This window comes from Leucopleurus acutus (genome assembly GCF_964270905.1).
Source record: "Leucopleurus acutus genome assembly, chromosome: 16".
NCBI lineage: Eukaryota > Metazoa > Chordata > Mammalia > Artiodactyla > Delphinidae > Leucopleurus > Leucopleurus acutus.
Window position 1 is genome coordinate 34,855,664 of NC_139158.1, and position 26,209 is coordinate 34,881,872.

General features: G+C 43.9%; 2 protein-coding genes across 6 annotated transcripts in view; one reads left to right on the forward strand and one right to left on the reverse strand.

Moving 5' to 3' along the window:
• UBN1 (ubinuclein 1) overlaps positions 1-9,457 on the reverse strand; it is a gene marked incomplete at its 3' end in the record, with an annotated part of 36,751 nt that extends 27,294 nt beyond the window's left edge. For both annotated transcript variants that reach the window (XM_082857538.1, XM_082857537.1), the window contains exons 1-4: positions 8,866-9,457; positions 4,372-4,659; positions 777-863; positions 122-217 (exon numbers count right to left, since the gene is read on the reverse strand). In XM_082857538.1, coding sequence (XP_082713664.1) covers positions 122-217; positions 777-863; positions 4,372-4,620 — 432 coding nt within the window. In that variant the 5' untranslated portion in view covers positions 4,621-4,659; positions 8,866-9,457. The remainder of the gene's footprint in view (positions 1-121; positions 218-776; positions 864-4,371; positions 4,660-8,865) is intronic.
• Positions 9,458-9,708: 251 nt separating this feature from the next.
• Positions 9,709-26,209, forward strand: part of GLYR1 (glyoxylate reductase 1 homolog) — a 36,327-nt gene continuing 19,826 nt past the window's right edge. For 2 of the 4 annotated variants that reach the window (XM_082857406.1, XM_082857407.1), the window contains exons 1-4: positions 9,733-9,784; positions 10,824-10,860; positions 12,020-12,099; positions 22,328-22,466. In XM_082857406.1, the coding sequence (XP_082713532.1) occupies positions 9,747-9,784; positions 10,824-10,860; positions 12,020-12,099; positions 22,328-22,466 (294 nt within the window). In that variant the 5' untranslated portion in view covers positions 9,733-9,746. Of the gene's footprint in view, positions 9,785-10,823; positions 10,861-12,019; positions 12,100-22,327; positions 22,467-23,013; positions 23,257-26,209 lie in introns of all 4 variants that reach the window. The other 2 variants (XM_082857404.1, XM_082857405.1) reach the window with 2 other exon arrangements.

Consider the following 26,209-nt stretch of genomic DNA (forward strand, 5'->3'; position numbering starts at 1 on the left):
CAGCTCTTTCCTCGTGCTAAGGGTACATCCACTCTGACTCCACCCCCAGCCTCCAGGCGCCGTCGGTAGATGCTAGGGTGCAGTGGTTCTGGTAGTCTCAGAGGTTTCATTAAGTACTTACCGCCTCAGAGTTATCGATGAAGGAATCAGATTCATCATAACCATAACCCATATCAATCAAGTCCTGTATTCGGTCTTTTCTACGTTTCTTTCCACCCTAAAATTTAAAATTGATCACATGCTTTTTTGTACTTGTGGTAAGAACACATAACATGAGATCTACCCTTTTAACAAATTTCTAGGTCTAGGGTCACAGGGTTTTTTTTAATACACAGAATTAATTGTTGCCTTGAACCCCATCAGCTAATGACTAAAGGTTATAAAGCACTGGAACAGTCTCATACACACACACTCCAAAACCTCATTCCCTGAAGACCTTACAAAATAGGACAGATTTGTAAATGCATAGAGTGGCCTAAGACAGAAGAAAGAACTAAATGGCGTCATATGCTTTGCACCAAAACGTTTATTCTCAGGATAAATTCTAAGGGTAAAAGCCCCTTCTTATTCATCCGTTTAGCTCCACACGAGTTCCTGCCGTATGTTTTCTTATCTTAATGCATTTGTTTAATAACTTCATTCTGTTCTCTCCAAGGTCTACACTTGTTTCCACATCAGTGTTGATTAGATGATAAACCACTAAAGGAATATGGAAATGTCTGAAAACCTCTCCCATCCAACAAGGTTGTTTTTGTTGTCCAATAGAGAAATCTTACATATTTTTCTTCAAATTTCCGGGCAAGGGCCTCCACTTTATGCCTTTCCTTTTCTTCATCATTGAAAGGATCCGAGAGATCTTTCTTCTGTAAAGAGACCATTCCACAAAAATAGGAGTCACAAAAAAATTCCCACAATGCTATTCCTAGTGCCTGCACTGACTCAACACCTATAAACTGCATAATAAAAACAACTGTTTTTCAGAAAAGACAAGGTAGAATACATGTTACCTTCCCATAAGTGTTTACCTTAGCTGTTTAAGAAAGTGAAATTTCCATTCACGAGATTCAAGAGAACTTGACTAAATGCCTACAATCGCCCATTGCACGCAGCACTAGGTCCTGCAGGGCTCCAAATATGGCAAAGGGACTTTAGTCAGGGGATGCTCAACCCATGTAGAACTGTGTTCCAATATAACTGATTTCCTTTGTAATCCTAAAAATTATTTTATGCATTTAAAAACATTATTCTAAGAAGGGGTCCATAGGCTTCACCAGACTTCCAAAGAAGTCAATGGCTCAAAAAGGTTAAGAACCCACTGAGCATAGGACAAGCTCTTGACAGCTATTCAGCCTTATTGGTTAGAAGAGTGGTATGAACTTGCACTTCTCTCAGAGCTACGAAGAGTCAAACCCAAGTTCATGGCATTACCTTTCCTTGGAAGCTTATCTTGAAGGATCAATAATCTCCCTTCCCTCCCAATCTTAATACTCCCTCCAGATACTTTCATGCGGTTTTCCAAAGTTTATTTATATTCCATAAACTTACTCTTACATTTTTCTTGAGAAAATTTTTCAGAGTTGGACCTTAAGCTTCCATGGTAAGGATCTTAATTTTAATAAAAAACTCCTGTACCAAATACACTTAAGACTTTGGAGTCCAAAAGCACTAAAGATCAGATGCTTGTTTGAAAACAAAATTCTCCCATCTCACCCTCCCATCTCTGCCTACTGAAACTCCACTTACCCATAAAGGATCAGTTAAATGATTTAGGACACACACGTACAATGGGACATTACAGAACATGTACGTATCATAAATGGGTGGTCTTTAAAACCGCTTGTCTGTATCTTCTAATTTTTCTACACTGATCATATGTAACCTAAGTGGTTCAAATAATTTTTAAGAAAACCTACCCACCTGGAGCAGTGCTGGATTTAATGCATACTCCTTAATGCCCTGCAAACAGCAGTCATCCACTATTTCCTGAATGCATGAAGGTCCAGCTCTGTCTCAACAAAGCATCTGGAATGTAAGCTCCTCTCTGTCTAAGCCCTCCAGGGCCTGTATTTGTACCAGACTTAAACCATTACCACATTGTGACTTCTGCTACCTGTGCTGGTGTAATTCTCCTAAAACATCTACAAGAGCGCAAAGTTCCTGTGAGGCTGGGACAGCAACTTTCCCACATTTACATAGTCCTCAGCATCCAGCACAGTGCCTTCACATTCTAAGATATACATGCTAAGTGAGTTAATACATGAATGTGTCAGATTACATTGTGCTTTAAACACTGCAGAGTAGACACTGTAATTCAGGAGTTCTGAATCTGAAGGCCAGGAGTGAATCCCCTGAAATTGGATCCAAAGTTCTCTGTGTAAGCCCCATGCATTTTTCTGCAATTGAGGAGGGCATCTGAACCCCCAAAAAGGTGAAATCAGAGCACTGGAGTTCTAATTTCAGTTGACCTACTAATTTGGTTTGAGCCCGTAAATAAATACCTTAACCAATCCCTGCTACTTTTTATTCCTCTCAAGGAAGAAAATCCTGTTCCTACTTTGGAAAAGAGTTCATGAATGGATTTGAAATTACTTTTTCTCATCCTGACCACTGGCCCTCATACAACAGGCTGACCCCTGGCACAGACTGAATTGGCTTCCATTCAGCCAATCAGATCTTTACCAAGGAAACACATTTTTATCTGAGTAAAGAAAAGTGGATAATCCTAACCAAAGGCACTCACCCCAAACAGCACAACCATGGATTAGACTGCTGGAGCACTGGCTCTGAGGCAATCTGCTAGAAATCATGCAACTGCATGATCTCATCCACACACACCACACCACCCCCACCCCGCAGACACACTGTGAGCCAGGTACTACCCTAATCCCCATTTCACTGAGAGCCACTCTAGAGATCCAAATGCTGCAAATGCAGGACCCTACTCACCTTTCCCTCAGAGGCCAGCCTAGCACACAGGTATACAGTAGGTGCTTATAAATAAATGCTCTTGACCTAGCTCCTACTCAAACTGTATGATTCCATTTATATGAAATACAAAAACATGCAAAACTGATCTCAGCTGTTAGAAATGAGAACAGTTGTTACCCTTGAGGGCTGAGGCAGTATTTTGGGAGGGCAGAAGGAGGGTTTCTAGTGTCCTGGAAAATGTTATATTTTGTAATCCAGGTGCAGATTACATGGGTGTTTGTGAAAATCCATCAAACTGTATGTTTATCATATATGCACTTTTCTCATGTACATAATTCAGTTAAAAAGTTTATAAAAAATTTTTACAATGTTAACGAATTGCCAAAGTATCAGTAATAACTGAAGCTGGGTAATGGGTACATGGGGGTTATTATACTATTCTCTCTACACTGTACATGTTTGAAACATTCCATACTAAAAAAGTAAAACAAGTCTGCCAAGAAAATAAACAGATCGTTTAAAAAACATTTAAGAAATCAAACTGGGACTTCCCTGGTGGCGCAGTGGTTGGGAATCCGTCTGCCAATGCAGGGAACACAGGCTCAAGCCCTGGTCCAGGAAGATCCCACATGCTGCGGAGCAACTAATCCCGTGCGCCACAACTACTGAGCCTGAACTCTAGAGCCCGAGAGCCTCAGCTACTGAAGTCCGCATGCCTAGAGCCCGTGCTCCGCAACAAGAGAAGCCACCGCAATGAGAAGCCCGCGCACCGCAACGAAGAGTAGCCCCCACTCGCTGCAACTAGCAAAAGCCCGTGCGCAGCAACAAAGCCCCAGCTCAGCCAAAAATAAATAAATAAATTAACTAATTAATTAATTATTTAAAAATCAAACTGATTCTCAAAAGCCCTAAAGGCTGCCCAATTCCAGGGGAGTGGGGGATAAGAAATCCCAACAAAAACAAAACCCACAAAAATAGGTTTCTATCCATCCAGGTAAAGAAACTATTCAGAATATTACTTTTCAAAAGAGATAAGCAGGCTGTGTCTTTTGCTTGCCCTAATATTAGGCACAGTGAGATTCCCTTGGAAAAGAGAAATGTCTAGCATGAAATTCCAGCACTGGAAAAGCCAGGGACTGGTCACACTTACATGTAACATTTATAGACTTGGTATGAAAAAATCTGGTTATTTATTCATATTAGTTAGCCATAATTCAAATTAGCCTTGGATGTGCCATACATTTTCTCTAGCATAAATCAGGAGAATGGTTCTAGAAAGAATTCTATCCGTTCCTACCAGAGGAAAAACCAGCAGACCTTGTGCTTGCTTTGTGGGGGAGCCCAAAGCCTCTCTAGTGCTGCTTCCACCCTCTGGAAGCCCCATCCACACACGCTGCCCAGAGCATTAGATTTGCAGAGTGAGCTGGGGTCACTGGGGTATACCTTGTCTGCAGGCTGAGGTCCTTTCACCTTCCCTCGTAAGTTCTTCACCAGCTCTGGGTAGAAGAACTCTGGGCAGCGCTTGTGATCTGGCTCAAAGAGGGTAAGTGTGATCCGAACAGCTGCTGCAGCGGGCTCAGAGTCCTGATGCTGTTCTGCTCCCCCAACCTCCTCTTTCCGGGATTTCTTCAAAAATGCAGGATTCAAAGAACCTGGGAGAGAGGTGAACTGGACCCTGTGGGGCTCCGACATGGCTACCAACAAGTCTTAACAGGTGTCACTGCATGGCTTCTGTTAACATTGAAAAGAAGAGCCAGGTCAAACCGAGATGATAAAAATGGTGATTTTTCTTGTTCAGTTATACAGATTTAAGTTTAAAAAAAAAATTTCACTGTCAAGAAGAATGACTGTTAAATTTATCTTAACTACCATTTGCTGCTTTTTTCTTCTTAAATACTATTTATTTTAAATATAAAAAATTTCATATAGATATGAAAAGCACCCCAAATCCTATCATTCAGAGATAATCACTGTTTAGCATACTTCCTTCCAGTCTTTTTTTTTCTATGCATATTCACTAGATTCTTGACACTAGAGAACCCATGCTGATAGAGCCTTAAAGAATCCTCAGAATTGCAAAGAATCCTAGACAAAATTGGTTTTCATTTAATTTATCCAATACATTTTTTTTTACTTCTGGCTGAGAATAACCTCTGTCTTAAAACCTCTTTATTTTCATCACCAGCAGTTTACTTTCATGTAGGGCCATTCTTCACAATGACAGTTTTTATCAGTTCAGAGAAGTGCTGCCTACCCCAGGATAAGTAAGACCACTGTCTCAGAAGCAGTGTGGCTAGGCTCACTTCTGAACACCAGCCTCTCACCACCCAAACTTGGGCCTCAGCAAAGTGACAAATTATCACAGGCCAAAGACCTTCAAAGTTGCTTGGAAATGATCAAAGTATATTGTGAACTACAGAATTCCAAGGATTTACAGAATATAAACATGTAAATCACACTATATATTGTGTGTGTGCTTTATGTGTAATTTTGTGTCCTACCTTTTAAAACCCACATTCTACCACACCAATAAATAAGAATATTCATTGTAGCCTTGTTTGTATATGAAAAATGACAGAAGCAACCTGAGTATCCAGCATTAAGGGAATGGTTGAAAAAAATCGCAGCTTTTTTATTGATTTGTAAGGGCTTTTGACTTGTTATAGATATATAAATAATAAATACGTAATGCCTGTCATAGCTCTCATACTTTCTCCTGCTTTGCTATTTACTGTTTAACTTTGCATAGAGTGAGGTATGTTGAAAGAAATTTTAGCTTTTTATGCAGTTAAAACTAGGCTCTTTTCCCTTATGGCTTCTTCCATTTCTTTTATGCCTATAATGTCCTCCTCCAACCAAATAATACCTGTAGAAGAATTTACCCATTCTTGTTTTATAGATGTATTTTTCACATTGAACTCTTTAATCCAAGTTGAATTTACTATAAGGTGAGAGGTGAGGCCCTAACCTGGTTTCTCCCCAGCATCGATCACCAAATAATTCCTCTTTTCCCTGCTGATTTGGCATATATCATATGTCTTTAATATCTTAAGGTCTATTTCTGAAATGCATCCTGTTATATCCATCTAGTATCTAGATTCCTGAACCAGTACAGCACTGATTTGAAAAATTCGATGGTATATTTCAACAACTTAAAGATTCATTTTTATTATTCTTTTAAAAGTAATACTTGGCTATTCTAGCCTATTAATTATTTCAGATCAATTTAAAAATCACTTTGATAAGTTCCCCAAAAAGCTCACTGCATTTTGAATGTAAATGAATCATAAATGTGAATTAGTTCAGGAAGATTTATATATATCTTACATATCCATATACATCATGTGTATCTGTATACATGCAATATTCACTTCTTCTATCATGACCATAAAATTGTGATCTATAAGACCAGGTAAGGGAGTAAAATATCTAAAAATGAACAGTTAAAATAATTTGAAATAGAAAACAAAGCAACTGGCAGCAAAACAGGTTGGTGATGCAAAAGACCATCATGCACTAAGATGTCAAAAGAAATTCCCCTAAAAGAAACTTTCAAGGCCCCCACAACAGTCGTGATTCTCTGAATTGTGGAAATAAATCCCAGCTGAAAGGGATTTCATAAAGGTCCCCCCACTCATAAAAGCAGGCAAAGTGAAGGTGAATGTGAAGGCATAAAGGTCCCCTACTCATAAATGCCGGCAAACTCTCACTGTAAGAAGAGAATCTGCATGTTAACTGATGGGATGCAGAAAGGTCATCTTAGAAGTGGGAACTAGGTCCCTGCCCTTGACTAGGCAGTAATTTAAAAATGTAACCTTATCTCATCCCAAATTTTAGATAGTGTAACTTCAATCAACCCAGACGGTAAAAATTCATCTCTTGGTTGTGTAAGTGACTTTGCAGGCCTGCGAAAATACAGAAATAAGACTAGAAAATAAAGTAAATCAAACCTACAGCATATTAACACTTAGATTTTCATTTAAGTTTTACAGTCATCGTGATAATCGCTGTTGCTTGTTACTAAGTCATTTCAAACATTTAAGAGAATCAGACATTTTAATGAATGATGTTAGACTTACAATTTTAATTTGAAATGCTTAAGGTAATATAACTAAATTTGAAAGTGTGCTTTTAAAAGACCTGACTTACATTTACACGTTTATTAGACTTAAAAGAGTTAAGTCCTTGGAAAGATTTAACTTCTAGATTTACAAGTTCACTGTTTTAGAATTTTGAAGTATTTGAGAGAACAAGCATATAAAGCTTTAAATGCTGTGTAAAACATTTAAGGGAATTTAATTTCGTAAAAAAGAGCTCATTGTTTACGGGAATTTAATCTATTAAACTGTTGCCTTAATTGAAAGTTTGTCAAAAATCAAACATTTATTTTTATGTAAACATTCTTAGATTTACAAATAAAAGATTTGTCGACAAAGCTTAAAAAGCTTTAAAAAAGCTAAGCATTTAAATACTCGATTTTAATGAGTTGACCATTAATTCTAAATATTTATTTATTTATTGTTGGCTGCGTTGGGTCTTCGTTGCTGTGTGCAGGCTTTCCCTAGTTGCAGCAAGTGGGGGCTACTCTTCATTGCGGTGCACGGGCTTCTCATTACGGTGGCTTCTCTTTGTTGCAGAGCACAGGACTAGGCGTGCAGGCTTCAGTAATTGCGGTGTACAGGCTTCAGTAGTTGTGGCTCACAGGCTCTAGAGTGCAGGCTTAGTAGTTGTGGCACACGGGCTTAGTTGCTCCGCGGCATGTGGGATCTTCCTGGACCAGGGCTCGAACCCATGTGCCCTGCATTGGCAGGCAGATTCTTAACCGCTGCACCACCAGGGAAGTCCCCATTAATTCTAAATAAAAGTACAGTATTCTACAAACAAAAGCATCCCTCTTAAAAACCTTCAACTGATGTTATCCAAGAAATACTAGCCTCCTTTTCCATCTCAGATTATTCCCAGGAATAGTACTTTTTGTTGTTGTTACATATCCTCTTAATCATATATTCAAAATGATTATTGGTGAAATGTAGAAAAACTGAATTTTATGCTGATTTTGTAATTAGTCTGTTCAAGGAACTCTTATTTATTTTAATGGTTTTCCCTTAACTTTGTTTTTAAAAACAGGCCGTCCCATCATCCACAAAAATGAGAATTTTGTCTTCTCCTTTCTGAAAAATTATGTTTTATTTTTGTTTCATGTCTTATTGCATTGGCTAGAACTGCCAGGATATCAGACAATATATTCTTTACCATGTTCCTGACTCTTAACGGAAATGTCTCTAGATCCAGTGTGAAGTTGATTTAAGATTCATGTATTTTATGAGGTCATTCAAGTATCCTTCCTCAAAATTTAATAATTTTTAAACTAAGAGAGTGTGTTGAATTTTATTAAGGTATATCCTGGAAACTTAAATACGCTTTAAATGATCAACTCGTCTTTAAAAAAACACAAAATAGTTAACAGTAAATGACAGTTCCTGAAAACAGCTGACGGTACTTCAGGGAAACCGAACTCCAAAGAGAAACCAGACTGCGGACAAGCCAGTTCGCTAAAAACCCGCTTACAACCAGTCCCCGTATAACAAAACGCCCATAGGAAACGGCGTGTGGACCTGCCACCTTTTCAAGCAGGCGGTGACTCAAGAAAAGTCCGGTTCTAAGTTAAGTCAACACCTGACTTAACTGTTTGGGTTCTGGAACTGGGATTGGGACCTTTAAATTTTTTTTATTTTCTCCCTAGGATGTTGACGTTCAGGCAGACGCTGTGTTGAACTGCTGTTCACAGTTCCCCATTCAATGGTTTAGTTTTAACGTACTGAAACTACGCCTAGCATCTGCCTTCCTGCTGTCACAACTGCCTGCTCCCAACTTCCCTAAAAGTGTCAAACTACAACAAGGCTTACGTGAGAGCCCGGTCCCGACAAACACACGCACCTTTGTCACCGGCGCAACGTAGGCTACACCCCCACGGGCCGCACTCGTCCCCCCGCGGCCGTCCTCATGCCGGCCCGGGAGCCCGGTCTGCGGCGCCGCTAGCGGCCGGCCCCCGAGCCATGCCTCCCGGCGGGCGGCCGCCCTGCGCCGCGGCCCATGGTCAGGTCCCCGCGCGCCCGGGGGGAGCTTCGCCGGCCGTGCCGCCGCGCCGACCCAAGAGGAAGCGGAGAGACGCCGGCTCCACGCCGGCCAGGCAACTCGGAACCTCGGGGCGGGCAGCACTTCGCCCCTGGAGAACTTGCGGCGCGGACGCAGGCTGGGAGCGACTCCCCCGACGCCGGCCTTTAGAAAGCGCGCTCCGCCGCCCGGGGGCGACCACGCAGAGCCCGCCAGGTGCGGGGCCCCGGACGCGGGCGGAGGCTGTCTTCCAGGCCGCGTTGAAGTCCGTCAGGGCAGCTGCCGGCGCGGCAACACGGCCCGCCCGGGGGCCGGCGAGGGAGTAACGGCCGTAACGGAAGCGCCGAGGGGGAGAGGGCTGGAGGCCAGGGCCCGGGGGCGGGGTGCCCGCAGGGCCGGCTCCCTATCTCGTTTGGCCGGCCGCACCGTCGCCGCCGCCTCAGACCGCGGCGCTTCGTTGTCACAAGCCGGAGGGAGGGGGAAGGAGCCGGGAGTCTCCGGGATCCGGCGCGCGGAGACCGCTGCTCCCGGGTCACGTGCTGCTAGACCGACCAATAAGCCCCTACGGGCGCGGTAACGTCAAGGCAGCGGCGTGGCCGGTTACGGCCGTCCCCCGTCATGTGACCGGGCTCACTCCAATGGGCGGCACCGGGGCGACCTGATGTTCCCGACGGCCCGTGCGTCGGCGGTGGTTGGGTGGTAAGATGGCGGCTGTGAGTCTGCGGCTCGGCGATTTGGTGTGGTGAGTCCGGGCTGCCAGGGCCAAGCGAGGTTCGCGGGGAGCTGCTTCCCTAGGCGTGAGGTGCACGGCCCGCCTCGAGGCTGCTTTTCTATGCGCTCCAGGTCGTGGAGAGAGGGCGAGGCAGATGCCGGCGCTGGGAACGAAGCCGGGCGGAAGGGGCAGCCTGGCCCCGGGGGACTGAACCTGAGGGTGGCCGCAGCGGGCCCGGCTCTGAGCCCCAAGGCTGCCGGGGTAGGGCTGCGTTCCGGACCCGGACGCTGGCGGCGGGGAATGCCCGGCGCCGCGCGGCTCCGGGGGACGCCCGGTCCTCGCCTCGGGGTCTGGCTGGGGCTCCCGGGAAAGGAGGAAAGCCGGAGAGCCCGCGGGGCCATCTCGTCTGGGCAAGCCCGTCGAAACCTGCGTTGCGATGAAACTGACCTGTGCCGGCGGCTCAGCCGGGGGTGTCGAAACCGGACTGCTGGCGCTGCCCTGTGAAGAAATGGAAGGGGGACTTTTCCTTTACAACCGAAGGGTTGGCAGTGACCAGTACCTTCTTGGGTGCCTCTCGTGGTCTGCTTCTGTGTCCCAGACAACCGCCCGAACCGAGACTGACTGTCGCCGCCTCCCTCGAGCTGCGTAGCTCGTTTCTCGACCCAGAGGAAGGGCTTCCATAAGCATTTGTCAAAGCCGGGCTGGTGAATTAAACCAGACTTTGTAAGGGGAAGTCTGTGTTTACAGAACGAACTGCCCCCCACCCCCGTCACGTCACGGAGAGGCTCTAGACAAACGACTCTTGGTGGTTTTGTTTTTTTGTGTTTCTTCTCACCAGCAGAATGCCCATACCTATGCACATAAGTCTACAATTTTGCATTGCACTTCTGAGGGACTTGGGCCTCTTGGGCCCAGCTGTGGAAGTCACGTTAAGAACTCCGGGTTGCCAGCTTTTCTTCTGGCACTTGAGGGTGGAAGTGGAGATTTAGGGAAATAAATTGCATGTTGAGTGAGTTGAAGATGGACTGGCTTTTCCAGGGCAAATGCTGACTCTCTTTGTTTTCTCTAGGGGGAAACTTGGCCGGTATCCTCCTTGGCCGGGAAAGGTGAGTGTCTTGCTACTAAGACGTCTAAAGTTGGGTTTGAGGAAGGGGAGAATGTAAGATGTATTCCCCCTCAGTTTCTAGCATTGAGTTAAACTGGGCTTATTTAAATAACACTCGGAATTTTTTTCTCTTTAGTATCAGTTTATTTAGAAACGGCAGTATAATATAAACCAGATCCTTTAATCTGTAGTAAGTTATTATTTTTTGAATCAGAGGTGGTTTGTGATAAAGTCTTTTAATCCTGAAAATCCATTCTAACTTGAATTTAGCTTTGCACTTAAATCTAACAAAAGGAGAAGCAAATAAATTTTCCAGGAAGAAAAATCTAAATGTAGGTTAGTGAAAAGTCAAAGTATTTTTGTCCCAACTAAGTTTAAATCTTTTTTCCATTTTACCATATGTGCTACTCCAGTGCATCTTTGCAGAAGTTGGCATTCCACATTTTGCATGAGGCGATCCCTCATAGCTTTCCAAATGTTCTGTTTTTATATTCTTGCTAGGAGCCCAGGAAATGTCTTTAGACTGTCTCTTTGCAATATGGCATTTTCAGTGCCTCAGTTGTTCTTCATTGTCGCTGTTACCTGTCTCAACTCTTCCTGCACAGAAGTATTTTTAAAAGTATTCTCTATATTTCTTCAGTGATGACAGGCTCACATTGCAGGGGGTAATGACGTTGGCCTTAGTTTTAACTGCTTTTAAAACAGGGCCGGGCTTCCCTGGTGGCGCAGTGGTTGAGAGTCCGCCTGCCGATGCAGGGGACACGGGTTCGTGCCCCGATCCGGGAAGATCCCACATGCCACAGAGCGGCTGGGCCCGTGAGCCATGGCCGCTGAGCCTGTGCGTCCGGAGCCTGTGCTCCGCAATGGGAGAGGCCACAACAGTGAGAGGCCTGCGTACCCCACACACACACAAAAAAAACAGGGTCATTTTAGTGAAAGGTATATTGTATCTGCTGAACACTGTAGATCATAGTAGATGTAGGGAACTCCTGGCATATTTGCACATTTCCACATATCTCAGTAGAAAAGTGACAGATTTGGACAGAAACTAGGCCCTGTGTTTGGTTTTGTTTTTTAAGATGTACTTCTTTTGTTTTATTTTTTTTCTTACCAACTTATACCTGTGGAAAAAAGCCTTTTTCTTCCCTTTCATCCCCTAGATTGTTAACCCACCCAAGGACTTAAAGAAACCGCGTGGGAAGAAATGCTTCTTTGTAAAGTTTTTTGGAACAGAAGATCAGTGAGTAGTGCTCACCAACAGTTTCACTTTCCCTACGTTTGGGAGTTGCCCTGGGTTGAAGCTGCTTTGTGAATATTCTATGGATCCTAGTTCAGTCTCATTGTAGTTTGTAAGAATGGCATATCATTCTGGCTTCATACCTAAGTAAAAGGTGCTATTCTTATCTCCCAGAAATTGTCCTGGGCAGCTGTCCTGGGACCAGTGACAATGTCAGTCAGGTGGGAAGTGGGGTGCCACCTTCCAAATATGATAACCTCATTGAGATCAGTTCTCACGTCTCTTTACCCAACCCCACAGGCAGTTCCTTTTATCAGGGCCATGTTTGGTTCTCTTTTAATGGCTTTATCATCGTAGCTCAGGCATGAGGTATGCAGTGAAAGCTAAAATTTCATTCATCTTAAAGTAATTGCTTAGTCTTGTTCTTGTAAAACTAGATGATTTGATCTAGTATTCTAACGGTAAAGCCTTTTTTTTTAATCTTCATTGGAGTATAATTGCTTCACAATACGTGTTAGTTTCTGTTGTACACCAAAGTGAATCAGCCATATGCATACATATGTCCCAGTATCCCCTCCCTCTTGAGCCTCCCTCTCATCCTCCCTATCACACCCCTCTAGGTCATGGGAAAGCACTGAGCCCATCTCCCTGTGCTATGCTGCTGGTTCCCACCAGCCAACTGTTTTACATTCAATAGTGTATATATGTCGATGCTACTCTCACTTTGCCCCAGCTTCCCCTTCCACCCCATGTCCTCAAGTCCATTCTCTATGTCTGCCTCTTTATTCCTGCCCTGCAACTAGGTTCATCAGTACCTTTTTTTTTTTTTTTTGGTTCCATATATATGCGTTAGCATACGGTATTTGTTTTTCTTTTTCTGACTTACTTTACTCTGTATGACAGACTCTAGGTCCATCCACCTCACTACAAATAACTCAATTTCGTTTCTTTTTATGGCTGAGTAATATTCCATTGTATACATTGTATATATGTGACACATCTTCTTTATCCATTCATCTGTTGATGGACATTTAAGTTGGTTCCGTGTCCTGGCTATTGTAAATAGTGCTGCAGTGAACGTTTGTGGTACATGTCTCTTTTTGAATTATGGCTTTCTCAGGGTATATGCCCAGTAGTGGGATTGCTGGGTCATACGATAGTGCTATTTTTAGTTTTTTAAGGAACCTCCATACTGTTTTCCATAGTGGCTGTATCAGTTTACATTCCCACCAACAGTGCAGGAGGGTGCCCTTTTCACCACACCCTTTCCAGCATTTATTGTTTCTAGATTTTTTGATAACAGCCATTCTCACCAGCGTGAGGTGATACCTCATTGTAGTTTTGATTTGCATTTCTTTAATAATTAGTGATGTTGAGCATCTTTTCATGTGCCTCTTGGCCATCTGTATGTCTTCCTTGGTGAAATGTCTATTTAGGTCTTCTGCCCATTTTTTAACTGGATTGTTCTTTTGTTATTGAGCTCCATGAGCTGTTTGTATATTTTGGAGATTAATCCTTAAGAGGTTTATAGTGTCTGGTCTTACATTTAGGTCTTTAATCCATTTGGAGTTTATTTTTGTGTATGGTGTTAGGTAGTGTTCTAATTTCATTCTTTTACATGTAGCTGTCCAGTTTTCCCAGCACCACTTACTGAAGAGGCTGTCTTTTCTCTGTTGTATGTTCTCACCTCCATTGTCATAAATTAGGTGACCATATGTGCATGGGTTTATCTCTGAGCCTTCTATCCTGTGCCATTGATCTATGTTTCTGTTTTTGTGCCAGTACCATACTGTCTTGATTAGTGTAGCTTTGTGGTATAGTTTGAAGTCGGGGAGCCTGATTCCTCCAACTCCATTTTTCTGTCTCAGGATTGCTTTGGCTGTTCGGGGTCTTTTGTAACAGTAAAGCTTTTTAACCAGATCTGTTTTAGAGTTGAAATCAGGACTGTTAATTTGAGATTCTTCAATAGGCCATATAAGAAGTCACAGTGAAGCAAAGAATGTGTATTTGAGTTTCCAGCGACTTGTTTAGCTTTCTCATCACTCCATCAAGTTGATTGCCTGGGTCTAGCTAGATGGTTTGATTTAAGTAGTTGTGTTTCTATTTATGATTCTTACAGGAAAACGTAGCTTTGGGTTTGAAAAATGTCTGTGACTTTCCTGATATATCTAACACCAACATTTAAAATATACATTTCTAGAAAGCGATATATAATATTCCATAGGAAAATCTCTTACAACAGTATTTTTCACTGGCAAGCTTATGTGTCAGAGTGCTTACCCTGGTTTAGAGTTTGCATGGCATGTCTACCTTCACCAAAAACATATACAGACATACCCAGCCCCAGTTCTTGTCACAAGCTAACTCAGCAGCCTTTTGGTGGCAATATTTCAAGGGAGTCACTGACCCAGAGCTGTGAGAGCAAGAGACAATCTGGAAGAGGGAATGTTCTGGTAATGCCTTGAATTTACAGCAAAGATTGTCTGGATGCAGACAAGTGGAGCCACACTCCACATTGCTGGACACCAAAGGGAACTTCCAGAAAAGCAAATGCTGTGGTCCCCATCTTCCAGGGACTCAGGACAAGACATAAACTCAGGTGACAAGACGTAAACATTTTAGATGGGATTAAGTGCAGAATGAGCGATGTGTAGAATTATTGTTAAAGGGTTCTAGAACAAGAAGAGATCAGCAGAGAACAGCTAGGTCAAAGAAGGTTGCTGGAGAGATGGGATTTAGGTCAAACTCTGGAGGATGTCTAGAATTTGGACAGGCAAGAATAGTAAAGGCATTCCAGGCAGTGGGGCTACTGTAAACCCCTGGGAGTTAAGTTGGATGTGTGGACAGAGAGAGCCTTCCTGCGTGAGGTAAAGAACTTGTGCTTGGGGAGAACAGGGGCAACGTGGTTGGCCCAGCTTGGTTAGCTAAATGAAGAAGTACGCAAATCTGAAACACAAATGGGACCTCATAGAAAGTGGGGAGTTAATCAGCTTACAGGAGACCTGAAAGCTATTGTGTTTTTATGATAATTTTTTAAATGCTAGAAGGCTAGAAGAATAAACTGTCGTCCCTATGTATACAAAATACTACAAATAGGACACAGGAAATTGGACCTGAGGGAATCTCAGCACTCCAGCACTCAACCAGGCAAACCTTTGAAGCCAATGAAAAGGATGAGTTTCCTGGAACAAAAATAACGTGTTGGTGGTGGTGATGATGTGATTTCTAACTAAAGTTCTTTGAGGAGATTCATAAGCAAGTGGATACACAGCTGTGGCTAGGTATAATATCTTTAGTCTTCTAAACCTCCTTGATAGTGTTTGTAAAAAACCATTTAAAAATTAAGCTATCAGGGAACATGTTAACTTTTTGTGGCTAAGCGGTTGCCTTCATGAAAGGAAACAAAGGTTAAGGATCTACAGTACGTCTCTAAAGGGAGAAGGGTTCTTAGTGATCAGTGTTAGGCAGACTTTATTTAGAATCTTTGTATTAACTGAAGGCAAAATCTCCAGATTGTTTGGTAGCAGTGAATTACTTTGGGGAAAGAGCTCTGGCTTGTTACCAGCCTAATGTATATTCAGATACCACTTTTGCCTGCTCTGTGATTCGGGCTGCTTCACTTTTCTAAGACTCTTTGTCCTCGTCCACATGTGGGGATAACACCCCCTACCTTGTAGTTACAAAGAAGTAGCATCACTTACTCATAATATTGGTTGGCAAGAGCAGGTGTTCAACAAACATCAGGTCGGGGTATAGATCTGTTACAAAAGAAAAAGCTGATTAGAAGCAGGTGGCTTTAAGTAAGGAAAATGTGAGAGAGAGAGAGACAGACCCTGCCCATGGTAGGGCAGAGTGGGGAGGATCTGTGTTTGAAAAGAAAGGCATCTGAGAGTAGGAGATTCCTAAGGATGTCAGCCAGGCCTGTTGTTTTGACCATAAAGGCATTGAACACAAAACAGTACATTGTTCCACCTTTTTCTGTTTGGTTGGTTTTGTTTTGTTCTTGTTACTCTTTTTCTTATTTTTACATCGTTCCTCCTTTATGTAAAAACTGTATCGTGCCTCACCAGGAGTACTATGTGCTGTCTAGTCTATCATTCTAATGGGATCTGATGGAACTAGTTAACATCGGGAAAGGGGACTGAATCAGGTGAAAGAGAGGACTCTTTAATGTGAAAAAGCAAAGACCAAGAAAAGAACACCATCAGAACTGGTGAAATAATGAGCGGCCTTAAAGAGATAAACACTGACTTGTTCATAAATCCTCAGGTGTTTGACAAGGGGCACCGTGAGTAGAATAAATGTTGTGTGACTGTGTTTAGGACATATATAAGGAGAACTATGTGAGACGTGGTTTAGACAGGAAATGCAAGTGGACTTTTTAGGGATGAGAATGACTTTTTACGAGCAAAGCTGTAAGTGGCTACAGCAGAGGCTGGACTCTACCTCACATTTAATGCTTGATGCCAGGGAGAGGGGCGTGTGCTCCTGGCATGTTCTAGGGGCTCCGTTGGTCACTGGGCCCTGACCTCGGTGGACATGTTCTGACCCAGTGAGGCTGTTCTTGTATTCCTGAGGAACATAGGATTCAGTCAGGGATGTTCAGTTTCAAAACTGACATGCTATTTAATGAAAATATAGAGAGATGTGATTTTTTTATATTAAGCAGGGACTTTAATTAAAGAGTAAAAAGGGCAGCTCCTTAAGATAAATGGTGATTTCAATCTTTTAGAAACTTGATTTTCTCTCTTCCTCTTCCAAAACATCTAGCAAATTATGTTGACTTCCCACTGGAAGAGGGAACCAGGAAGAGAGGGCCGGGGGTGATGTCACCAGGATGGCGACATAGTTCGTTCCTGACTTCGCTCCCCCTCACAAAAAGGAAGCGAGGAATAGACCTTCCCAACCAGCCTCCCCTGTGAGGGGAAGGACTTAATATAAGATAGCTGGATTCAGCTGAGCCTAGGTGGCTACATGGGAATTGCCCACAGTCCTTTTCTATTTCGCAAAAATTCAGAGGGGAAAATAACTTCAGTGTAATTTTGCCAACTCCACCACATGACCACATCAAAAGATTAAGTCTCAGGTACATGATGGCCCACTTCGAACAGGTGGCTGCTCATCAGGGTAGAAACTGAGCTCAGGGTTTAAAAGTTTCATCAGTGGCCGTGAATGGCAGAATAGAGGGAGTACATTTAGTTTGCAGGTGCTCAAAAAACCACCAGAAACAAACCAGTTCAAAGAATACCGTGGGCAAACAATGGGTAAATCCCAAACAAGAGTTTCTGTAGCAGTCAGGAAACAAGGATTTAAGTGATAAGATGTCCAAGGCCTGAGGTACTTTTTACATCAAGCTAGATATAAGGTGGGACAGCCTGGTTGTGAGGTGTCTGAGTGAGTGCTAAAGTAACTTCTAGAGGGAATGCCCTGGCGGTCCAGTGGTTAGGACTCCTTGCTCTCACTGCCGAGGGCCTGGGTTCAATCCCTGGTCGGGGACCTAAAATCCCACAAGCCTTGAGGTGTGGCCAAAAAAATTTTTCAAATAATAAATGAAGTAACTTCTAGAAAAGTTTGTGGCTCATAATTAGAAGCATAGCAGATTGGAACCATCTGAGCATCCCCTTTTCTTTTCACCTGGCACCTGATTGACCCACTTTCCCTGCATCCAACACATGCAGTGGTTGGAGAATTGAGCCAAGCAGATAGTGAGAGCCACTGCTCCAGTATTTGGAGTGAGCCAGCAGTGTCCCTCTGCCAGAGCTGGACAGTAGTTATCCTAGAGAGCTCTGAGCAGGTTCTCCCCTCCCAGCGCCAACAGCAGCTCCTGTCCTACAGGTGCCTCCCTTCGTGGCTGAGGCAGTGGACCCCAGGAACAGGTGTCATGCATGAAAAGAAGTGGCTGGCCATATTGGTATTGGCAGTGCAGCTTGAGAGCCTTATGCAGCATTTGGGAATGTTTTCAAGTTTTGGAAACAAAAATCTTCTAATTCTGTTTTCTCTGCTAGGCTTTGTTTTTTGGGGGTTTTTTAAAAACTTTTTTTAAATTTATTTTGGCTGCATTGGGTCTTCATTGCTACATGTGGGCTTTCTCTAGTTGTGGCAAGTGGGCTTATTGCTGTGGCTTCTCTTGTTGCAGAGCACAGGCTCTAGGCGCACAGGCTTCAGTAGTTGCAGCACTCAGGCTCAGTAGTTGTGGCGCACGGGCTTAGTTGCTCTGTGGCATGTGGGATCTTCTCGGACCAGGGATCGAACCCGTGTCCCCTGCATTGGCAGGCGGATTCTTAACCACTGCACCACGAGGGAAGTCCCTGCAAGTCTTTGTTGATGTCTGTATGATAATCAGTTGCTTGAAATTAACTGAAATTGTTAGTTATTTGTTTTATGGCTTTTTTGGTTGTTTTGTTTTTTGATTTGCATTTTTTTGGGTGTCTTGATTTCTGAATAGCTTAGACTTGGACCTGTAACATCTCAGTAATCCTCAGCCTCTTTCATTGGTTTAAGGGGGTATGGGACAAGCATAGAAATTATTTGTGAAGTACTACAGTACTCCCCAAATCCGGATGGAGAGGTGAACACATATCTCTGACCTCATCCTTGTTCTCACCTGTGGGCTATGCTTGCGTGTGTGTACTCTCTCTCTCCCGCTCAGGTTATTGTTGCTGTGAAGTCTGAGACACATAGACGAGGGTGCTTGAGATTGTTCATAGACTGGCTTCTTTACTATGATATCATAGTTTAGTTTTAATTTAAGGGGAAAGCAGGCCAGAATTATGGAAGTGTTTGAAAATGTGAAATTTTTAAATTTATTTTGAGTGTATAATCGGAAGGTGGCTTAGTGGAAGTTTTATATTCTCAAATGGAAGGCATTTGTGGGAGGTGTATCAGAATACCAGCGTACGTTTGCTGCTCTTGGCCATGTTACAGGTGCTGTTACACAGTCAGCCAGGCAGTAGCTACCCACCTGAGCAGACCTACACAAGGAAGTCATGGGGGAGAACCCTCTGGGCAGTCAGGGTAGCCCATGTGCTAGAGCAAAGGCCTTTATCGTTGATATGTTGTTTTTTAGGAATAATAGATATTCATGGTTTCCCTGCAAATCAAGCTGTAAACCGTTGAAACAATTTCATTCATCCTCATCCCTCAGCCACCCAGTTTCTGGCCCATAGGCATCCAATTATACTAGTTTCTTATGGCGAGTCCCTCCAGAGACACTGCACATCATCATGAAGTTACATGCTCCTTTTTCCTCGTCTTTACACAAGTGCTTGCATACTACACACACTGTTCTGTATCTTGCTGTTTTCCACTTAGGCAAGTATCTTAAGGGACCTTCCATTTCATTCTTTGTAATGATCTCACTGATTGCCAGTTAGCTTGTTTTCGGGCATTTACTTCTACAAACAATGTGTAATTAACTTCCTTGTATATAGAAGCAAGGCCGGTTTGTTAGGCACAACTTGACTAAGCCTGATTTTTTTGACTTCCCAGCCCACAGCAAATTGGTTGGAAAAGGTACAGCTCCATCCAGGCATTGGGAGCTCGTTAAGAGGGAAATCACAAGTTACAGCTTATATCAAGCAAAGAAACAGAACAGTCACTTTAAAAACATACAAACAACAGCAAAAACTACAAAAAGCCTCCGCAACCATACATTATTTAACCCAGAGGTCAGCAATCCAGCCCCTCTGAAGGTGCCTAGGAGTTGTCATTTACTGGGTGATTATTGAGCACCAGTTGCATGCCACGCCCCGCCTGATGGACCTCAGTGGATGGAGAGTGGGGCTTATTGAAGCTCCAGCTGAAATTCAAGCTTGCCCTTTTTAAGGAGACAGAGTTTTTCAATATAGCCTTCGGAGAGAAAATTATTGAGATGGCCAAAGTGAATTTCAATTCATCTTGCTTTCAAGAGATAATCTTCCTAGGGCTCCAGTGGGCTGGCTTTTTATTTACTGTTTTTCTGACGTGACAGGATGTTTCTCCAACAAGAGGTTGATTTCTTAAGTAGATTAACATTTCTTGCATTTATCGTGTTGAAGTCATATTTATACTGTCAGTTCTTTTAGCAAATTATTTTCACTTTTCAAAGATGGTCATAAGAGGAAAATTTCAGTATCTCAAATGCCAGTCTTTATTTAGGATGAGTGTTTTTTTGTTTTGTTTTGTTTTTTTAATGCGGTACACGGGCCTCTCATTGTTGTGGCCTCTCCCGTTGCGGAGCACAGGTTCTGGACGCACAGGCTCAGCGGCCATGGCTCACAGGCCTAGCCGCTTCGGGGCATGTGGGATCTTCCCGGATCGGGGCACGAACCCGTATCCCTGAACCCATATCCCCTGCATCGGCAGGCGGACTCTCAACTACTGCGCCACCAGGGAAGCCCCAGGATGAGTGAATACTGATTGTACTGTTCTCCTGGCAGAAGTCAGTAACGCACTTAAAATGCTTCAACTAACAGATGGGCATGGATTTATTAGTGCTTCTTCCACAGATGTTCTCACCTTTCCACTTGAATCAGAGGTTCATGTGAGGGGGTTGAGGAAGAGGGAGTTAGGGATTCTTAGAGTTTCTTGTCCCATCTCAAGGGGCTCGATGAAAACCACCCAGTCTTTCTTATGCTAGGAACTTGGGCAGGTCTCAGCTTCTGACCTGAAGCTCGGAGAGGGAGGAGGCTTCTCCTGAGGACTGTGGGTCTTTAAGCTTCATCACTGATACTTGTGTCACCTTAGAGCTGCTATTTAATCTGAAAGTTTGACTTGCTTTTCAGGGTGTGTCTGGCTTTTCTTCTGACTGTGCTGGTGGTTTGTCCTTAGAAATGCTGTAAATGCACTTGCTAAATAATGTAGGGTCAAAATTTAATTCCATTTTTCCTCCTTGTAGATCAGACCCATTGGGTCTGTTGTGTCCAATTTCAAACCTCAAGATGAGTTGGTCGCTAGAAGGGTACCTGCTTACTTCATCTCATTGGAGCCCTGTGCAATAAGACCAGCGTCTGAGTGCCCGTTCACTGTTTTATTCTCTCTAGTCTTGTTTACCCATAGATAACATGCCTAGTCCTAGTTTGCAGACTGATGTTCCAGAGATTGTGTTTGTGCAGACCCATCATCACAGCCATTAGCACAACCACTCAAAGCACAGGTGGCTGTTGCTGGGTTGGTAGCTCTATTTTTATGTGCAGAGGTTAGCACTTTTACTGTTATTAGTGAATATTCTCTAGCTTTCTCTAAAGGAAAGAATCCTAAGTTAGTGCGATAGCCTAGTTTCTATATCCTTGACTTGACCCACTTTTTCTGAAGGTTATGCTATGAAACCTCTGAGTATTGCATGGTAAAATATGTAAATCAACTCTTACCTTGCCAAGCCTATAAAATTCTCTCCATTATTACTGGTGTTCTGGAAACTGAATGTCATTTAGGGAAACCACAAAAGCCAGCTGGGGCAGATTTATGCAGGTTAGTATGGTAGGCCAGTTATTCCAGAGTTGATGGCTTTTTTCATTTTCATGTGTTTTGCATTGGTGGTAGGAATTAAAAATCGGAAGAGTATGTTCCCTTTCCTCTAATCTCAAGTAGAATCTTGTTTTTAAAAGCCTCCTTTTGTGACTACTGCCCTTGTTCCAATGTGTCACAAGTTTTGTGTGGTTTAGGAGCCCTGGGTACAATCATTTATGAACAAATAGAGGCTCCAAGGCTGCAGACATTTGTAGAAGCAGCAGATTTTTGAAGGTGTTGCCTTTCTTTAGCCCTCGTAGCATCCCCCATTCTCAGTGGATTGACAGGTCATATTCTGGCTCAGGCTCTTGATGGACAGTGATGCTGCTATGGTTGATAACGCTTCCAAGAGCCCTGATTCCCTGGGATCCACGTGGGGCCATTTGTACTATGTAGTGAGAATGGGAGCGCATCTATAGGTTTCCTCTGCCCTGAGCTAGTGGCAGAGTATGTGTGTTTCAGTGTGGAAGGCTGGTGAATAAGAGTGGAAATAACCTGCAGTGCAGTGATTTTATTTGGAGGATGCTGATTTTGGTGGTGGTTGTTTGACTTGTTTCAAGAAAACATACTTTTAGGCTCAAGAGTTTGGGGTGGTCAATAGCATGTTTTGGAAAAAGATGGAAGGCCTGTTTCAAAATCCAGTTAAACCAAACAGGTATTTGCATTCTGCTGGGGTGAGGTCTTTGATAGTTTTGGGCATAGGCAGTGCGGATCATACATATCCTTTCTCTCTGTTTTCTGCCAGTGCCTGGATCAAAGTGGAACAGCTCAAGCCGTATCATGCACATAAGGAGGAAATGATAAAGATTAACAAGGGAAAACGATTCCAGCAAGCTGTGGATGCCGTAGAAGAGTTCCTCAGGAGAGCCAAGGGAAAAGACCAGGTGAGAGGCTTCACGATTCTCACTTTATGCTGACTCCAGACTGGTTATTTTTGCATAGTAACTGACAGATTAAATATCGCCCGAACCCAAAACTATTCTTAATGCAATGCCAGTGGAGAGAGAGCTACTTCAAATCTAAGGTATCAGTGTTTTGCTAATCAACTTGAAACTCCATGCATGTGGCTGACCTTTCTGGAATAGATTGTTGCTCTTAGGAAAGTCTCTTGGACCCAGGAGAAGTATCTCAGCTTTTGAGTATAGCACAGGCCTTCTCCCTTTTATAGCATGGAGGTTAGGAGCACGGCCTCTGGGCTATATCCACTCCCTGGGTGTAAATCCAGTTTGGGGACTGTGGGCAAGTGACTTGAATTTCTTTTTCAATCCACTTCCCCAGATATAAGTGGAGTTGACAGCAGAGCCTACTTCATAGGGTTGTTGTGTGGATAACACACGTAAAGCACTTATCACAGGGTGTGGCTCCTGTAAATCATGGTAGTGATGGTGGTGGCTGTTGTGGTGGTTATCATTATTATTATTAAACTTTCAGACATCGTCCCACAGTTCTGCTGATGACAAGAATCGGCGTAATTCCAGTGAGGAGAGAAGTAGGCCAAACTCAGGTGATGAGAAGCGCAAGCTTAGCCTGTCTGAAGGGAAGGTGAAGAAGAACATGGGAGAAGGAAAGAAGAGGGTGTCTTCAGGCTCCTCAGAGAGAGGCTCCAAGTCCCCTCTGAAAAGAGCCCAAGAGCAAAGTCCCCGGAAGCGGGGTCGGCCCCCAAAGGATGAGAAGGTTTGTTTTATCTCTGTAGCTTCTGGGATTAGTGACTTTCTTTTGTATACCGGAGAGCTGAGCTCTACGGTATGCTTCAGCTCCCTGAATGGACGTAGAGTCCTCTGCTATGTGCTGCCCTAAAGAATTCTGCAGACCAGGGGAGGGTCACGGCCTGGATGCACGGGTGGACCAGATGGTCGAGGGAGGAGAAGGGTCCACCTGAGCCAGCGTGCAAGGGCTGGCACTGGAAAGGGCTGAGCAGGAAAGAAGGGAAGGCCTTCCATACACGAAGGGCGCAGCCCACGTGGGCTCGATGTTAGCATGCAGAGTCTCAGTACTGGTAGAGGACAGGAAGGAGACCTGACAGGTAAAGACAGGTTGTCACCCGATTGTGGAGAGCCTTGAGGTCTAAGCAGTGTTATACTGTCATGGAGTCAGTAGGGGGCCGTGAACACGGTGTTTGAGCTGGATGTGGAGGTGGCAGTGTGCTCCCAGCTGTGTGTTAGGGATCATGGCGGGCAGAGAAGAAAGGCTCAAAGCCAATGAGAAGGGTAACTTCAGGTGTGCGTTCATAAGGAGCTTTCCTTGGCGGGGGTGGGCGGTGGGTGGGATAGCAAATATTGAAAGGAACTGTGTGAGAGGCACTTCAGAGGAAGAGTTCATAAGATTTGGTAACTGGTTACATATAGGGGATGATGGAAAAAAGGGAAGGGAGATGATTTCAAGTCTGTGCTTGGGGAAATGATGATGCCTTTTTTCTGAGCAGAGGAGTAAGGAGAGGAGCTGGTTTATGGGGCAAGAGGACCAGTTCTGTTTTGAGTGTGATGCATTTGGAGTGATGTCTAGACTGCCAGGGAGGCTTCCAATAACATAGGATGGAAATGTAGGTGTGGAGGAGCGAATATCTAGAGAGGATGTTGGATCCATGAGACCAGATGGGGATTGTCTTAGGGGGAAGCAAGGAGAGAGAAGAGTGAAGGGCAGAAATTGGCTTTGCAGAGAGGATGCACATAGCTCAGGGTTGGAAGAAGTGGGCAGAGCCGGCAAAGTAAAGTAAAGCAGAAATAATATACCTCTCACCTTCTTCCCAAAAAGATTTGTATGAGTCTTAGAAGCCAAGGGAGGAGAATTTGAGGTGAAGGGGGTAGTCTGTCAAAACACAGGGGAAGATTGTTAGAGCAGGATCAAGGGGTTAGAAGCCAGATGGCTGGCACAGACAGACGGGTTATGAGGCCGTGATGAAACGCTGAACGTGAGATCAAAACTTGCAAGTTCAGACACCAGTGAGACCAGTCAGGGAAGGGAGAGAGTGCTCAAGCAGGAGGTTGGGCCGAGAGCATTAGGGGTGGCAGTGGCTGCTGTCTGGGGAGGCCAAGGCCCCCCCCTCAGGGTTACAGCCAACTTTTGCCAAATCGTCTAGTTTTTCTCAAGAGAAGCTGGAAATACAGATTTTTTTTTTTTTAAGTGAAATGTTCCAGTTTTAAATGTTAGAAGCTAACTCAAATTTTTAAAACACTTTTAGGTCCAAAGGAACATCTCTCTGGACTAGATTCAGCCTGTCAGCTGCCACTGTGCCATCTCTGCATTAGAGAAGGTCTTTCTCGCTGTTACATGACCTAAGACAGAGAGTAGATGAGAGCAGCTGTAGCGGTGGGGACAGCCAAGGTGACCATGAGTGCAGGGAACCTCCAGCCAAAGGTGGAAAAAGTTTAGAAATTGCCAGGAGCAGTGCATGAACTTTTCAGGGGGTATGATCTGATTTGATCCAATTAAATTGATTTCCTGGGGACCCACAGAAATCTGGGCTGTCAGGTTTTATACTGTTCTCCAAATTCATGCTGTCTGGTATCTTAAGCCATGGATCTCACCAACTCCTGTGCTCGCCCTGGAGAGAAACTTCTTTTTGGATAAAGGGAGGTATAAAGGAGAGGTTAGGAGGAGGACCTAGAGTTTGAATCATGACTCCGTGACTTGTTACAGCTGTGCAACCTTGGCCAACTGCCTTTGCCTCAGTTTCCTTGTCTGCTTATTGAAAATAATAAAGCCTCTTAGGTTTAAGAATTAAATGAGTAACAGAAGCCAAGTACTTAGCGCCTGTGACACTATACATTCGATGAACATTGTACATCTATTTATTTATTATTTTTTAGCAGTAGCCTGTTGTGCAGTGAGAGTGTGGTTGTTTTAGTGCAACCCCAGGGGCTGCTGCCAGGCTTACTCCTCACAAAAGAGTGTGTGTTGCTATAGTAATTGTTATTTGGCTGGCGAGCTCCTCTCTGAAACAGCACAGTAGCCTAGCTGATAACTGGGCAGAGCCCCAGATGATTGCCATTCTGGGCCATAATTCTCTGTCCCATGAGGATTAACTGAAAAGCCTGACCTTGATGGCAGGGGTGTCGATTATGTGTGGGAAGGCAAAGGCTGTGTTTGTGTCTAGACTCTGTGTGGGAGCCATGTGAGGGGTGCACATTCACCCTCTCTCGGGGGCTCTTATTTCTGAGTCCTGAGCTGAGAACTGCAACTCCGGGCACAAACCATCCGGACAGGACAGAACTGTCCGTGGTTCTCCTAAAATCCAGACTTGTGCAGAGAGCAAGGAGTCAGGAGTTGAGGCCTTTGGTCAGTGCTGGACAGAGAGCTGTGTTCTCGCCTTACTCCCTTCTGTTGTGGCCTTAGACAAGTCACTAGGCTGGTGACCATTTACATTTAAATTAATTTACATTAAACCCAAATTAAAATCCAGTTTCTTAGTCACACTAGCAGGTGCTCCATAGTGACATGTGACTTGTGGCTACTGCACTAGATACAGCGGAGTCAGAACATGTCCATCATGACAGAAACTTCTCTGGGACAGTACTGCGCTGGGCCTCTTATTTTTTTTTTTTGTTTTTTGTTTTTTTGAGCGTCTCCACTGCGGGCCAGGTGTCAAGGGATAAAGCTCTACAGCTGATCTGCTCTTGCCCCTCCACCA